At 34.1% G+C, this 14,271-nt stretch overlaps 1 protein-coding gene across 1 annotated transcript; it reads left to right on the top strand.

Annotated features, from left to right (window-relative positions):
- The first annotated feature begins 7,515 nt into the window (after positions 1 to 7,515).
- Positions 7,516 to 13,773, top strand: LOC149564449 (protein FLX-like 3). The gene is made up of 5 exons (XM_089817996.1): positions 7,516 to 7,600; positions 9,520 to 10,064; positions 10,234 to 10,388; positions 13,145 to 13,221; positions 13,350 to 13,773. The coding sequence occupies exons 2-5, from the start codon at positions 9,526 to 9,528 to the stop codon at positions 13,440 to 13,442; spliced, it is 864 nt and encodes a 287-aa protein (XP_089674122.1). The 5' UTR covers positions 7,516 to 7,600; positions 9,520 to 9,525; the 3' UTR covers positions 13,443 to 13,773.
- The last annotated feature ends 498 nt before the right edge of the window (positions 13,774 to 14,271 follow it).

The raw sequence follows: 14,271 nt of genomic DNA, 5'->3' as shown, positions 1-14,271 counted from the left end.
AAGTTGAAATTCCTCTCATCTCCCTCAAAATATCCCAACCATAAAACTTTAAGAAGCCCACTAGGCCATAAATGACTCTTCCAAGCTCTTTCATTGCTCTTACAAGCCATAATGAGGGTCTTTATGAATATTTTATCCCTTGAGCCTCCTTTGTTGACTCATCCTTCCCCTTTCCTCCATCCTCTCACCCTGTGACATGTGTCACTCCCTGATTGGCTGTAAGGAAGCACAATCCATATACTCTCCTCTCATGCAATCTGAGCCCTCCATGAGCTTTTCCCCATCCTTGCATCTTAGCCCTCAATCCCTCAAGCCTCTTGCCTGTAAATTGGATCCTTCCTGTTTGCAAAATAACACAATCCATGAAGTAAAGTCATAATGCCACTTTAAGAAGCCATTTTACATCAAAACCATACACTCACACTCAAATTCCAACTCCATTTGAAGCCCTTTTTGAAGCATAAGCTTGAGCATACATCCTATCTATTTAGACAAAGCCACTCAACAAGAGAGCTTCTCATTGAGAGAGCCCATTAATGGCTCATATTCTCAATTGAGAGTTCATCTTAGTCTATCTTGAAGTTTATGAATTTTGTCTAATTTGTAGAAGCTTTATTTAAATTTGGTTTCTATTAGCATACTAACATTGCTCATATACATTTTGGCACGTCTGGTGGGACCCCGCATGGGTCATCTTCATTAGCTTTTTTAGTCAAGTTTTGTATGTCATTTGTTATTTTTGGCTAATTTTGCTTGTTTTTGTGATTGGTAGGATTATATAAATTGGTTTTTTAGGTCCACATGAGCATGAAGAAGACAAAGGAACTCATAGTCTATCTCATAGTGTTTGCAGATTTTTCAAGTTTATAGGCGGACAAAGCACTTGGAATTCTTCTTCCTCTTCTTGTTTATATTCTTCTTATTCCATCTACTTCTTCTTCTTCTTCTTGTAGGAGATCTTGGCCACTTTTTTTTAAGAAAGCAAAATCATACACACTTCTTTTTAGTGCTTAAAATGAACCCCCAAATCATACTTAAATCCATTAAAAATTAAAAATTTGCAAAAAAAATAAAATATCTTTTAACAAGTGAAACTAAACCAATCCAATCATTTGCATCCTTGCAACATAAAGGTTTTAGATGCATTCATGCAAAGTTGGGAACACTTCATTTTTGGGAATTTAAAAAGAACTTCAAGTTTCCATTTCAAAAGGTTCAAAATCAACACTAAGTGCACACTAAAATCTAAATCAAACTCAAAGCATCAATCAAGGATAAAATCAACCTGATTTGCAAATATTTTAAAGTTCTTTTAAAAATCTCATGAAAACTAAGAGTCCTAAATGGTTGTCAAAATTGTCCTAAAAGCTCTGTTATTTGTTCCAAACAAATGTCTTGTTGCAAAATCTTGAATGTTTCTTAGATTTTTCATACATCAAAACAATCTAGGAATATCATTTTTGGGCTTAAAACATGCAAACTAGAACACAAAATCTTGAATGAAAAACAAAGTCCAAAGAGTCATTTTCACTTTTGAGTCCAAAACAATCTTGAATGATCTAAGGTTAAAACAAAGCACTTCAAAGTTCTTAAAAAACACACAAAATCTCAATCTTGAATGCTCAAAGGAAAAAACTTGAATGTTTAAACACTTGTCTTTGAACACATGTTGCTAAAATGAACTTGAATGTTTAAACATTTTTCTTTTGAATGAATGTTGCTCAAACATAATTTTGAATGCCATGGATTAAAATCAATCTTTCTTGGAATGCATGCTTAAAACAAACAAACTCAATCTTGAATGTAAAAGATCAACTAACCATTGCAATATCTCACACTTCAATTTTTTGGGGCATAAAAAGAATCTGCATTCTAGGAACTTTCTAAATTATAAAAAATCAAATAAAGACGCTTTAAGTGAGTTTGTAGTTGGACTCACCCTCTTTAATCACCCATCAATTTAACCATTGGTTGCAATCTCAACGCCATCTATGGGGATGGGTCCACCTAAGAGGGTGTTAAGTGCTCCACAAAGATCAAACTTCACTTATTTGTGTTTTTATTAGTTTTTCTAATTTAGAAAATTCCTTGAATGCACATTAGGCTCGCTAACACTTCATTTGGACATTAAAATTGAACAACTCTTGACGTGGAGGGCCTCCGGGCTCGCGCTTGAAACCGAGTTTTACACATCTTTCTTTTTGGGCTTAAAATTAACTCACACTCAATCTTGAATGCCTTAAAGGAAATTAATCGATACTTGACGTGGAGGGCCTCTAGGCACGCGGGTTTACTTTCTTGTTGACCCTAACTCTTCTTCTTGTTTGCATTCTTCGATCTATTTTACTTTTGTTAACAGTTCAAGTTGGAATTGAACATTTGCATCCTAAACATGTGTGTTTGCAAGGTCTAGATCAAAAAACTTAAGCGTCAGTTGGAAAAGAACTTTGTCTTTTAGCCCAAGGTCATCCAAATCTTCTCTCCCCTTGTCGTCTTTCGAGGCTATCTTGGGTGCATAAGACTAGGATCCAAAACCTTGTTTCTCTTTTTAGGAGGCCTACTTGGGGATTTCATCACCCCTTGGGACGACCTCAACTCCAGCGTTCTGGCAGAGTATAAAGATCGGGAGGTGAATCCAAAGACACCTCTCTTGGAATCAAGATTTTGTCACTCGGGCTAAGCCTCAAGGAACTTTATACCCTTGAGAAGTGAAAGAGGAGAAGTGGGTTACCGCTCCTCTCGACTGTGTGACATTGTTTTGGTTTCATCTATGGATTCGGGCCTCACGTAACTTGGGTATATCGAGAACTCCCTAGCTAAACCAACTGTCAGCCTTGTAGACAACCATCTAAGATGTTAATGTGTTTGAAGTGACTGATCGAAACATTTGTAGAACATACACACTCTATGGCACAAGTATCACATTCTTAGAATCACAAACTTCTATCTAGTTGTTCTTATCTATTGCTTGATTTTTTACTTGTTGAATGAATGTTTGCCAAACTTGGTCAATCCTAGCTTAGGGTACACTTAGCATAGTCACTGCTTGTTCTAGAAGTTGAACGAGTTGAAGCAAAACAACCAAAATCTCTCTAAGCCAAGCAGATTCAGGAATTCATGTCAGAACAACCCAAACCCAAACAGAAGTTTCACAAAGTCAAACTCAAGCCATCTCAGGCATACCAAGAACTTTCAGCCAAGAGAAAGGAACTAACACCAAGCCCTCGAATTGCTAAAATCCACAAAGCAGAGGAAAAAGCTGTCGACGAAGCCCTTCAAGATGCCTGGTTAGATCACACCATCCAACTTAACCAACATCTAGGAGTTAACCCTGCTTATGCCTTACCAACTAGGCATGATTTCTATGATTAGACCCCCTTGGTTCTCCACATCTTCTTGCATAAGCTTCACTTTAGAATCATCCTTGTAGGTAAGCCAACCATCCTTAGTCATCCCCTTAAGCATTTTAGCTCATCCATCTCATTTATAACCAAACCATCTAGCCAGCAATCCAAAAACTTCACATCCAAGCCTTCAAAATTGTTGTCACCTTGCCAAAAGTTTGCCATTCCTAACATCTTCCAAATCCACCAATCTCACCTAGGTTATCCCTTTGACAGAGCTTTGTTTAGGGTAATCTAGCTTTGTCACTTGTTATCCCTCATCACCTTGAGCTAAAGGTTGGGATCCACAAGTGGTCAATCTCGTGTTCTTCCTAAAGGATCATCAGTCTATCCTTAAGTTGACACAATCACCACCAAGCTTAGGATTAGAGGTGATTTAGGATTTAGATTAGGGATGTTAGAGATATGCAAGTGGATGACATTCAATGAGGGTGGGTGAGTTAGTAGCCAAGCTTGGTTAGTATGGGTGGATGGGGTGGATTAGGCTAAAATGGAGGTTTAGAGATAGGCTTAGGATGAGGATGAAAACTTTCTAGAACAGTCTAGAATTTCCTAGGATGAGGATAAAAGGTTTTTTAGGAAATAAATAAAGTTTTATTCATTTCATGGGTTTGGGTTGAGGAGATATTCATTAAAACATTTTTAATAAACACGAGGATTAATATTTAACCTTAATTAAATATTTTGAGTTGGGATTAAGGGTAGAAAATGATGGGATTAGCCTTTAATCAAAATTAAAGAAGGATTAGAAAATTTTGGAAGAGGTTAGTGGTCTTAAGGAAATTGGCCAAGTTTTGAGCAAAAAATAAATAAATAATTTATTTTGGGATTTTTGGTCAATTTATTAATTAAATAATTAATAAATAAGGAAATAATGTTTAAATAAGATTTAAACATTTTTGGGAATGATTCCTTAATTAAATATTTTTAATTAAGATAAAGAGATTTAATGACATAAAAATAAATAAATAAATAAAATAAATAATTAATTAATAAATGATGATATCATTAGAGACTTTTTTCATAAAATAAAATTACTTTATTTTCTAAGGGATTTTAGGTGTCTACACACATGACATATGTTTCACATCTTAGTTGCACAAGATGTGATCTTTACTTATATCTCGCAAATTATCAAAACTCTGCTTAGTTAGCCTTGATGCTTTCACACACTTGACCAAATATAAAATAACTTTGGGTTTAACATCTAGGATGTCGACCCAACATAACTAAGAAATTATTTTATTTCCAAAATATTTCCTTAAGTCGTACAGTTCAATTTACTGACATGCTCAATTAAATACCTAAACTGGTAATTCAATTGTAACTTGCGTCGTACTGTCTGTACAGGTCTGCACATTGACATACGTTATTGTGACCTTGTCAACTATCGATCCTGAATTACGCATGAGCTAACTCAAAGTCTATCATTTGTACATACCGTATCTATCTCTGTATTGTTGCAAATTGTCTAACACTTACACAAATTTCTAACTTTGATAATATCATGAAATATCAAAAATATATGTTGCCATAAATGAAAACACTCATACATCTACCTAGCCATATTGCCAACAACAAGACCTTGGGAAATCTTTGGGGTCTTGGGGAAAGTGAATAGAAAGGTGGGAAAGTGCATAATGGAGGCCCAAAAAGGCACAAATCAGACAAACGTTCGTTAAATTAATCAAGGCATTTAGGTCTGATCCAAAATATCTTGTAAGGGGGAGATAATTAATATCCTAACATATAGTATGTCCATTTTAAGACAATACACACTGTGACCAGGAGCTTCAATTTCATTCATGTCACAACTCAAAGACTTGATGGGCCTTTTGACTGACCTTAACATATGCTATTTGTACAATTACTAATGCTATTTTGGTTTTATTTGAGCATGATCATATTCTCATGGATAATGCCCCATTTGTTTGTCTGCCTACAACTGTTTGAAAACATGATTGTAAAGATGATCCAAGTGAGAATGCACCACATGCAAATGAAGAAGATGTAGCTAGGAATTTGATGGTAGAATAACCATTGAATATAGGTAGTTTTGGGTCTATTTTGTCATTAGTTTTGAGTTGGGATGACAATTTTATTAATATTCATCATAGTTATAGTTTATCAAGTTATAATCATTGCCTATGCGGTAATTAGGTTTACCATGAAAGTATTTTGGGATGGCTTATTAGGATGGTAGTTAGGTCTAGATGATATCATAGATAGATAATACTTGAAAAACTCAACGCTTTTTTTCTAGCTTATTAGAGCCATTTTAAATTTTAATATTGTGTAATTTTTCCTATTTTAATACATATTTAGGCTTCTACCTTTTGCTAAAAACAAAACAAAACAAAATATTTTGCTTTGCATTGGACAATAATGAACAATGTCATGTCAAATAGTAATATTTGCAAAATTCAATTTCGATGACTATAACAAATGCATTGATATTAAATTAATGTTTACTACTTTGACATGTATACAAAACATAAACACTTATAATTAAAAAGTGTTAAAAATCACAAATATTAGCACCTAAAAATTACACTAGTTTTAGATTAAAAAATGTTACTTATTATTCACAAATTCGCTAAACAAGCTCATCACAAAACAAAACACATGCTTACTATATAGTTAAGTTTTTCTCCAAGCTACAATAGAAAATTACAACACCATAAGTTCAAATAAATGATGAAAAATACTCCAACACATACTTTGTACCATAATATTATACAACAATATAAAGGTACAAGCTAAAATGTTAATATACTGACATACACAATGTTTACATTTAAATTTAAACACTTTATTCAAAACCTTACCGATGATGAACAGATCAAGATAGAAGGAGGACCATCCTCTAACAATGCAGACTTGAAGATCCATGATAAACCCTTCGCTGATCATAACACAAACTATGCAAAAAACAATAACTTGAACATCAACACAAACAATGTCAACAAAGCTTCTACATCTAACACAATGCACTTTGACTACTCTACTAACCACATATTAGGATTTGAAACCTTGTGTGGGAAGATTAAACAATATATGTGGGTTTGACTCCATGTGTGGTCGCATTGGACAAGTTTATAATTATGTGAACATGATCAAACTAAAAGCTGCTAATTTTAATGTTACCATACGATGGGAAAGAGTCACTCTACAAGCATCCACTTCCACTAATCCATCTACTCCAAATGCGCTTGTTGCGCTTTCCACTCGAAATAAACCCCTTTCTTGCTATAGTGTTTTATTAGAATCAGGGAAGACTCTTGCACATATATCCATACTCGAGCTTCTTACAACTTCACCCATTCCTACAAAAATCTTCGAGATTCCTCTCTTAGAGTCTCATGTGCTTGAAAACATTAATGCCTCACAATTCACTGCCACGATCGTAGATCTCACCGCACAACAATACCTAGTGTTTACAAACAAAGATTTTTGAAGTCGTGATTCCCATCACAATATGATGCTCCACATTGAAGTCCTTGTATAATGACATAAGATAAAAAGAGTCCTAATAGATAATGGATTTGGTTTAAACTTGTGTACATAAAAATGATCTATTTCTTAGAACTCTGAGATTATCTCCTAATGCTAACAAAAGAAGAATAACACCATATATTAAATTAATAAATTATTAATGTTGATTATTATTCTCATTAAAAAACTTATAAATTGATTGATTTTTTAAAAAAATAAAAGAAATAAAATACGTCTACTAATTTTATAGATATTTTTTATAGATTTATTGATGATTTTAAATGTGAAACAAGCGTATAATATAAAAATTAACTTAAAATATAGGATAAAATTAACTTAAAAAAGAAGAAGCATATACCCGTAAAGAAGAATAAATTAACCAAAGTTTGTAGCCACTACCTTACGCGCCGACTTCACTTCTCATATTGCTTTTTGAAACCCTAAATATATGAAAATATCATTTTCCTCCCGGTTAATTCTGTTACTAAATCACAGCCTCTTGTTAAGCCAAAGCTTGTGTGTCGAACAAACCCTCCACAGCCGGTCATCCACAAGTGACAGCCGGTAACCCTACCTCTACCCTATTACTTCTCTTCCACTTCGTGCTCTGCATAGTATCCAGACTCCTCTCCTCTCCTTGGCTTCACTCTTTTCTCTGGTTCGATCCTAGACAGCCGCAAGATAATTATATAATTTATCAGGTATGTTTATATGTCTATTAAATATCTGTAAATTTCGTTGTTTTTTTTGCTGATGACATAGAACGATAACGTGGTTCTTTTTTGTATGTTTTCAACAAAGATCTGTTTATTATTGATGAATGCAAAAGATAGGTCGGTAAGGCCTTTCTTCGTTTTGTGTGTGCAAATGCTTTGGCTGCAATTGTTTTGTTCTTACGGCAAGCCTTTTCCTTTTCCTTTCTCCTTATTTCCCTCTGTGCTTCGTTGCATGTAAATTCTTTCTTTTTATTACGCAAACAAGGAGGAGTCCACGAGGCGAAGGAATGACAGATAAATAAACGCGGGCTTTTCCTTCTTACAATCTTTGCCATCGTTTCGTTTTATAGCTAGGGTTTTACATATCCAGTTGTGGTTCTACTCATTCTTATTGGTATATGGTCTCGCTGGAGTTCTATTCAAACATTGTTATTTTAATTTTTACTTTGGTAAATGAGTGCTACTGGCTATGTCATCGCGTTATTCTGGACATAATGTTCCTGTTTACTTATTGAGATTGATGCCTACACTTATCCACTTATTCCTTTTGATTCTATATAAATGGTGCCTATTCCCACGGGGAACACACTTGCATAAATGTTTGGAGGCCTCTAGCAATAACATGGCTAGCATCTCCGAGGCTGAAATTTAAGCTCAGCCTTAATCCCTCGTCATTGCTGCTTAGTGTTTTCCAAGTGGACTGCGATGTAAAAATAAACTAGTTGCACGAAGATTTTGTACTCTTGAAATGAATGAGGTTGATTGTTGTGGGTTTGTGTAGAATTTTCAAGCTTTGTAAATATCTGAAAAGTAATTTCGTTTATGATGAGGGATTCAATTTATTTTTTTGATTTTAGTTTACCTTTCCCAATAGGTGGTGTCTATTTTCGGCTAGCCGAATTATTGTTTGGCCGTGATATTCTATCTGAGATTTTTTTATGAGTATGTTTTGTTTAATTATGAAAGATTTGAATATAATGGACTCACTAGAAAGGCTGTCCGGTTTTGATGTATAAGTTTATTTTAACAATGCTTTAAGGTTGTATATTATTTGGGGATATTTTAAAAGGTAGTTGCAAAGCCTTCTTTTAGATGATATCCAGTTCTGGTGCATGATACCCTCTTTTCCGGTGTCACTAGAGCTCATATTTTCAGTTATCTTTAAGTTTTTGTGTCGTTGTTTCTCACATCCTTGTCATTGCACCTCTAGTCACCTAAATTCAACCTAGATAATTCCATTTTTATAGTAGTGCTTGATAAAGATTATTAGTCAAATAAGTTCTCCCTGGAATATGAATGTAATAAGAATTTTATAACATGTAAGATTTTTAGTGCATCCGAAGCATTAAACTAGGTCTTTCTAGTAAGCACTGGTATAATAAAAATCTATCTGTATCAGTTTGGGCCACTCTGTTCTCTTTACTATTTGCAAGTAAAATGACACTGTGTGGACTGCTACATAAACAGGTTTAATATTTAATTATTTAACCATTATTAATGTTTTGCATTCTCATACATACCTTTTTTTAAAGGTCTGAATAGGCACATTGTAGTGTATTTACTTGAGATGTCATGGCACTTGCAAGCAATAAAATGATTTTTCTTTCAAAATTACTTGAAATGGGACGAGATTTTAAAGAAATTGCACTGTTAGCCAGTACTCTGAAACTCATATCAGCCTTTATAGTGCTGAAATTGCTTCTAGTAGTGGATGTTAGTAAGGTCGGTCAAATATGATCTCCTTGGATGTTAGTAAGTAATGCCATACACAATCTCCTTAAGCCATAATTTTGATCTCTCTTGATAGATTTGACATGCTATAAATAATTGAATCTAAATTTCTCTCCAGCAGGCCTGCTTGATTGCCAAGTGTTCTCATATTTGTAAATGTTTTATTCCGCTAGGTGATAATGGCTGGAAGAAATCGCCTACCTCGTCATGTTTTGGATGGTCCCCGAGGGTACCCTCCAGGTCCTGGTCCCATTCGTGATGGTCCCTACAGTAGAGGACAAAGACCCCTGCCTCATCCTGCTGTAGTGGAGGAGGAGCTTGAATTGCAGCATGAAGAAATCCAAAGGCTGGTTGCAGAGAATAGGAGGCTTGCAGCAACTCAAGTTGGGCTGCGCCAAGAGCTTGCTGCTGCTCAGGATGAAATACATCGTCTGAATCAGATAGTGGGAAATGTTAAAGCTGACAAAGACCTTCAAGCCAGGGAATTAGTTGATAAGTGTATGAAAATGGAAGCAGAACTGCGTGCAGTTGAGCCTTTGAGAGCTGAAGTTATGCAATTACGTTCTGATGCTCAAAAGCTGAGTGTTGCCCGACAAGATCTTTCAGTTCAAGTTCAAGCCTTGCAACAGGAATTGGCTAGAGCACAAGCTGACGTGCAGCAGGTTCCTGCGTTAAGGGCAGAGCTGGATACTTTGCACCAAGAACTCATACGATCCAGGTATTTGGTATTCTACCAAGGCATATTTCCTGTAATATAATGGATTTATGCAATATTATATATTTGGGGGGAATTTAAATAAAAGTAAACCAAATTTGTGGACAGATCGGTCAGTAGAATGTTAATATTTCTCAATCATTTAGTTTTGTGCTTGTTTGTTATTTTCTAGGACTGCTATTGAATATGAAAAGAAGGCAAACACTGAGCAAATGGAGCAGAGACAGGCAATGGAGAAGAATTTGATTTCAATGGCTCGTGAAGTTGAGAAACTTAGAGCAGAACTCACAAATTCTGAGAAAAGATCATGGGGTGCAAGCAATCCAGGTGTGTTAATAATGTTGACTGGAAATTGTGTGTATGCTATAGTTTTATCATTGTATGGAAGAAATGAAAATATATTTAATGTTGCTGTTTTCGAATGATCAGTGGGATAGAAAACAGCTTCTTGGTATACAAAAATAAGGTCTGGGATACCAAGCCAAATTTATATAGAAATGATAAGATGTTTTTTTTAATGCTCAAACAACATCCTACCTTGATAGATCATAAAATTAGTTCTGTGTTAAACATGTTATATTATGACTATGCATGCTATTTGCTGTGGTGTTAACTATAGCTAGTGTTTTCTATTTTGTCCTGGGAGGAGTTTGTGAGGTACCAGTCTATTCCATTAAAATTATATATCAAAACTTTCATAGTTATCAATAGAGAATATCAGTCATAGCTTCCAAGAACTACTACAAGACAACACAGGGTATGCTGCACTAGCTATCCAGTTTTGTGTACTTTTATATAAACTTGAATTTGATTTATACAAGAAGAGACCCTGGAACCATGCTATCTGCAGTATATCTGCTCATTATATATGAATATAATCATTATTTATTTATTTATATCAAATCAGTAATGTCTGCTGCTGCAGAATGAGCCTGTGTCATTAAGAGGTTGGCAATTGCTGAAATATCCTCATCAGACCTGACAGCTTAAATTGTAGATGTATCTCCTTGTTTGATGTGAAACCTTGGTCCTCTTTGGAAATTTAAATCATTTACTAAGATCTTTGAGGAGTGATGTTCATTGTAGCTGTTGTGGATAGCCATGTAGCATTGTCTATGGCTGATCACAGCTCTATTGGAAGGCTACTGTATCCCATGACTTACACACTTTGCTTTCTGTTGAACACTCATGCCTGAAACTTCTATTTATAGATTTTCATTGTTAAGAGTTACCGGGATAGCAATAATACGAAGTACTTATCTTTTTTACAATTTTATGAAGGATGATTCTTTTTACAGACCCAATAAGCATACTCCTAGTGTCCTGATACATTTCCTCATTGCTGGTCTTCCATAAAATCTATAATATGTTAGCCTTCCATACAATTTTTAATATTCTAGCAGTCAAAATAAGCCAAAATAACTTAAAACATCGGAATTGTATTAGATTGGGCATGCTTTCTTATATCATGTAGATTGTGTGATGTTGTCACAAAGTTGTGTATTAAGTAGGTGTTTACATGTTTCATAATTTTCTGGGTAGATTGTGTAGTAGTTTTTCCATCAACGTTTTGGATCACACTCCATAATCCACCATCAGGATGATAATGAGAGAAAAAGGAGAAAATTAATAAGAGTTGCAGACTCAGCACTAAGAATAAGAAGGCAAAGAGAATGATAGGTGGTCTGAGAACACTCAGCACTAAGAATAAGAAGGCAAAGAGAATGGTAGGTGGTCCGAGAACCAAGGATGGAAAAAAAATAAATATTTTTTTAGTTTGTGGTTTTGTTGCCAGTTATGTCACCCTCTTTCCTGGGTTATGCATATTGCATATAGTATACCAAAAATTGGTACAGGTATGCTATGGTAGAAATACAATGCATACATGTCGGATTAAGGAGTAGAAAGCCCTAATTTTAGCCACATTTCAGACTTGTAGGGATTCAGCTGCCCAGAAAAAATGAGTTGTATCTGAAGCTGTCAGAAAAAGAATGCAGAGGGATTCTACTTTAAATCTTCTATATCCTATTTTTTACATCCACTGCTCAAAGGCTGTAATATGATTGGGGTTCCATTGCCGTTGTGTACTTTACTGATTGTCGTGTGGTTGCAGTTGTCATTGTGAACGAACTAAACTGCTGCGTAACCATGAACCTAAGACCAGAGGCTTCAAATTAAATCCTTCTTGAACAAACAAATCATTGGCGTCATAGGGAAACTAATTTTTTAATAAAATTTATTAAACCCCCAAGGCATACTTACAAATGCATCTGAATTCAAAGCAAAGCATTTATTTTAAAACTAATTGGAATCCATTATTAACACAAAAGTTGGAACTAATGGTTAATAATGTAGTGTTTTTAAATTGTTAAGACAAAATGAATTCAGGCATTGTTTGTAATGTTTTTGATATACTTACAGTTATGTAACAGTTTTTAAATATAATTTAAATTTGATGAAACATAACATTTGTAAATCTATAGTATATTCTCAATACTTTTAAATTTGTATTTAAAATAAAAATATTTTAATAAAATGAATATTAAATAACTTACATTTAACAGTTTTAAATAAATATAACTTGTTTTGGATTAATTTAATCTTAATTTAAATTATAAATTCTATTTCTGTTGATTTTTATAAATTAAAATATATTATTACTAAATTTAATCCTTGAATGAGTAACTTTTTAATTATCATTTTGACTAAAATAATTTGAATCCTATTTTGTTGATGAGGTATAGTTGAATATAATGATTAATCACTTCGAATATCTGAATATGTCATAATTATGTGGACATTGCTTTTAAATTAATAAAAAGCTTTTATGAAAATTGATGCCATATCTTGTCGTATCCATATTAAAATGGCCTTATCTTTTTCTGTATTTGATATGCTACCCATATATGTATCCATGCAACTTTGGTATGCATCACCTGCAACTTGTCTTTTGCTATATTTTTTAAGATGAACAGTGAAGACATATGAACTTTGTGTTATTATCCAATTAAATGTTGCTCATTGTCAGTCCATTTAAATTTTTATGATGATCTCGTCTTCTGATTATATGTTGAACCTGGCAGGTGGGCCGTATGGTTCAAAACTGGGCAGTGTTGCAGGATATTCAGGGCCATATGCAGAGACATATGGCATGCATATGGTGTGTTGAGTTCCTTATTTACAGTTTAAAATATTAAGTGCTATTTATATACTTGGCATGATTACTGAACTCATGTTATTATTTCTATTTTTCCCTTAACTTTTTGATTGACACTAAATCATCTGCAGGCTCAATCTAGCGCTGAAAAAGGCTCTCAGTATGGGGCTGGACCTGATCCTTGGGGAGTATACGAGAAACCACGTTCTCATGGCCGTAGATAAATTGAAGTGCCAAGTTTTCATCAAAGCAATTCAGATTTGCTTGCTGATTTCATACTTTAAACTGGTATTTTGTGTGAAGCTTCTAGTGTCTGAAGCATTGACACATGCCATGTGGACATAATTAGAGTATAAACTGTTTTGAACATATCTTACAGTTTACATTTTGTTGTTTTATTTAGAATGCAAAGGTTTAATGTTGCGGTAGAGCTGTAGGATGCATGTAGGTCATTTACTTGGTATATAATTGTGGCATTATACTCTTGAATCTTATCTCAAGTACGTTGATTTCAAAAAGTGACTTGATCATATAAATTTTTGACTTTCATCTGGAGTTTTGGTTTGTGTGAGCAAAATATCTATTCATTTGAAAATGGTATTTTGTACTCTCTGAAAGGATGGACTAAATGTTATACTTTTCTTAGGAAGGGTGGTGGGATTGTATGGAATGTACTTAGAATAGCAAGAATTGTTCTTTTCCGTAAATTCTGTTCCAAAACAATTATTGTGAATTAGGACAGTAAGGGATTTAATTTATCTTGTTAACAGATGTTCATTCAATTTCTTATGGTAGCAAAATCAGAAAATACTTGTGTCATCCGTAGTTGGATGATGTACAAAGATGCTTTTATTGTTATGTATTGAGAATGTGTTTAGTGTCTTGAGTATACCAAAAATTGGTTCTTTTTCGTATGAAAAGGTATATGGTTGGTTATTTATGAGCACTTCTTAATTCTTTTTAATTGAACTGTATATTTTAATATTTAGGCAGTTCGTTTTGAGCACACTGTGTAGATTAATACTCCTTGCAGTTGAGGTATATCTATATTGA

Source organism: Cupressus sempervirens, chromosome 3, assembly GCF_028749045.1.
Source record: "Cupressus sempervirens isolate cs-2001-9-10 chromosome 3, ASM2874904v1, whole genome shotgun sequence".
NCBI lineage: Eukaryota > Viridiplantae > Streptophyta > Pinopsida > Cupressales > Cupressaceae > Cupressus > Cupressus sempervirens.
The sequence above is the reverse complement of the archived record's forward strand: the minus strand, read 5'-3'. Positions and strand labels throughout refer to the sequence as shown.

Coding starts and splice junctions, on each gene's coding strand:
- LOC149564449 (XM_089817996.1), top strand. CDS start 9,526: ATGGCTGGAAGAAATCGCCTACCTCGTCATGTTTTGGATGGTCCCCGA. Junction 10,389..13,144: donor ATGGGGTGCAAGCAATCCAG/GTGTGTTAATAA, acceptor TGAACCTGGCAG/GTGGGCCGTATGGTTCAAAA. Junction 13,222..13,349: donor AGACATATGGCATGCATATG/GTGTGTTGAGTT, acceptor AATCATCTGCAG/GCTCAATCTAGCGCTGAAAA.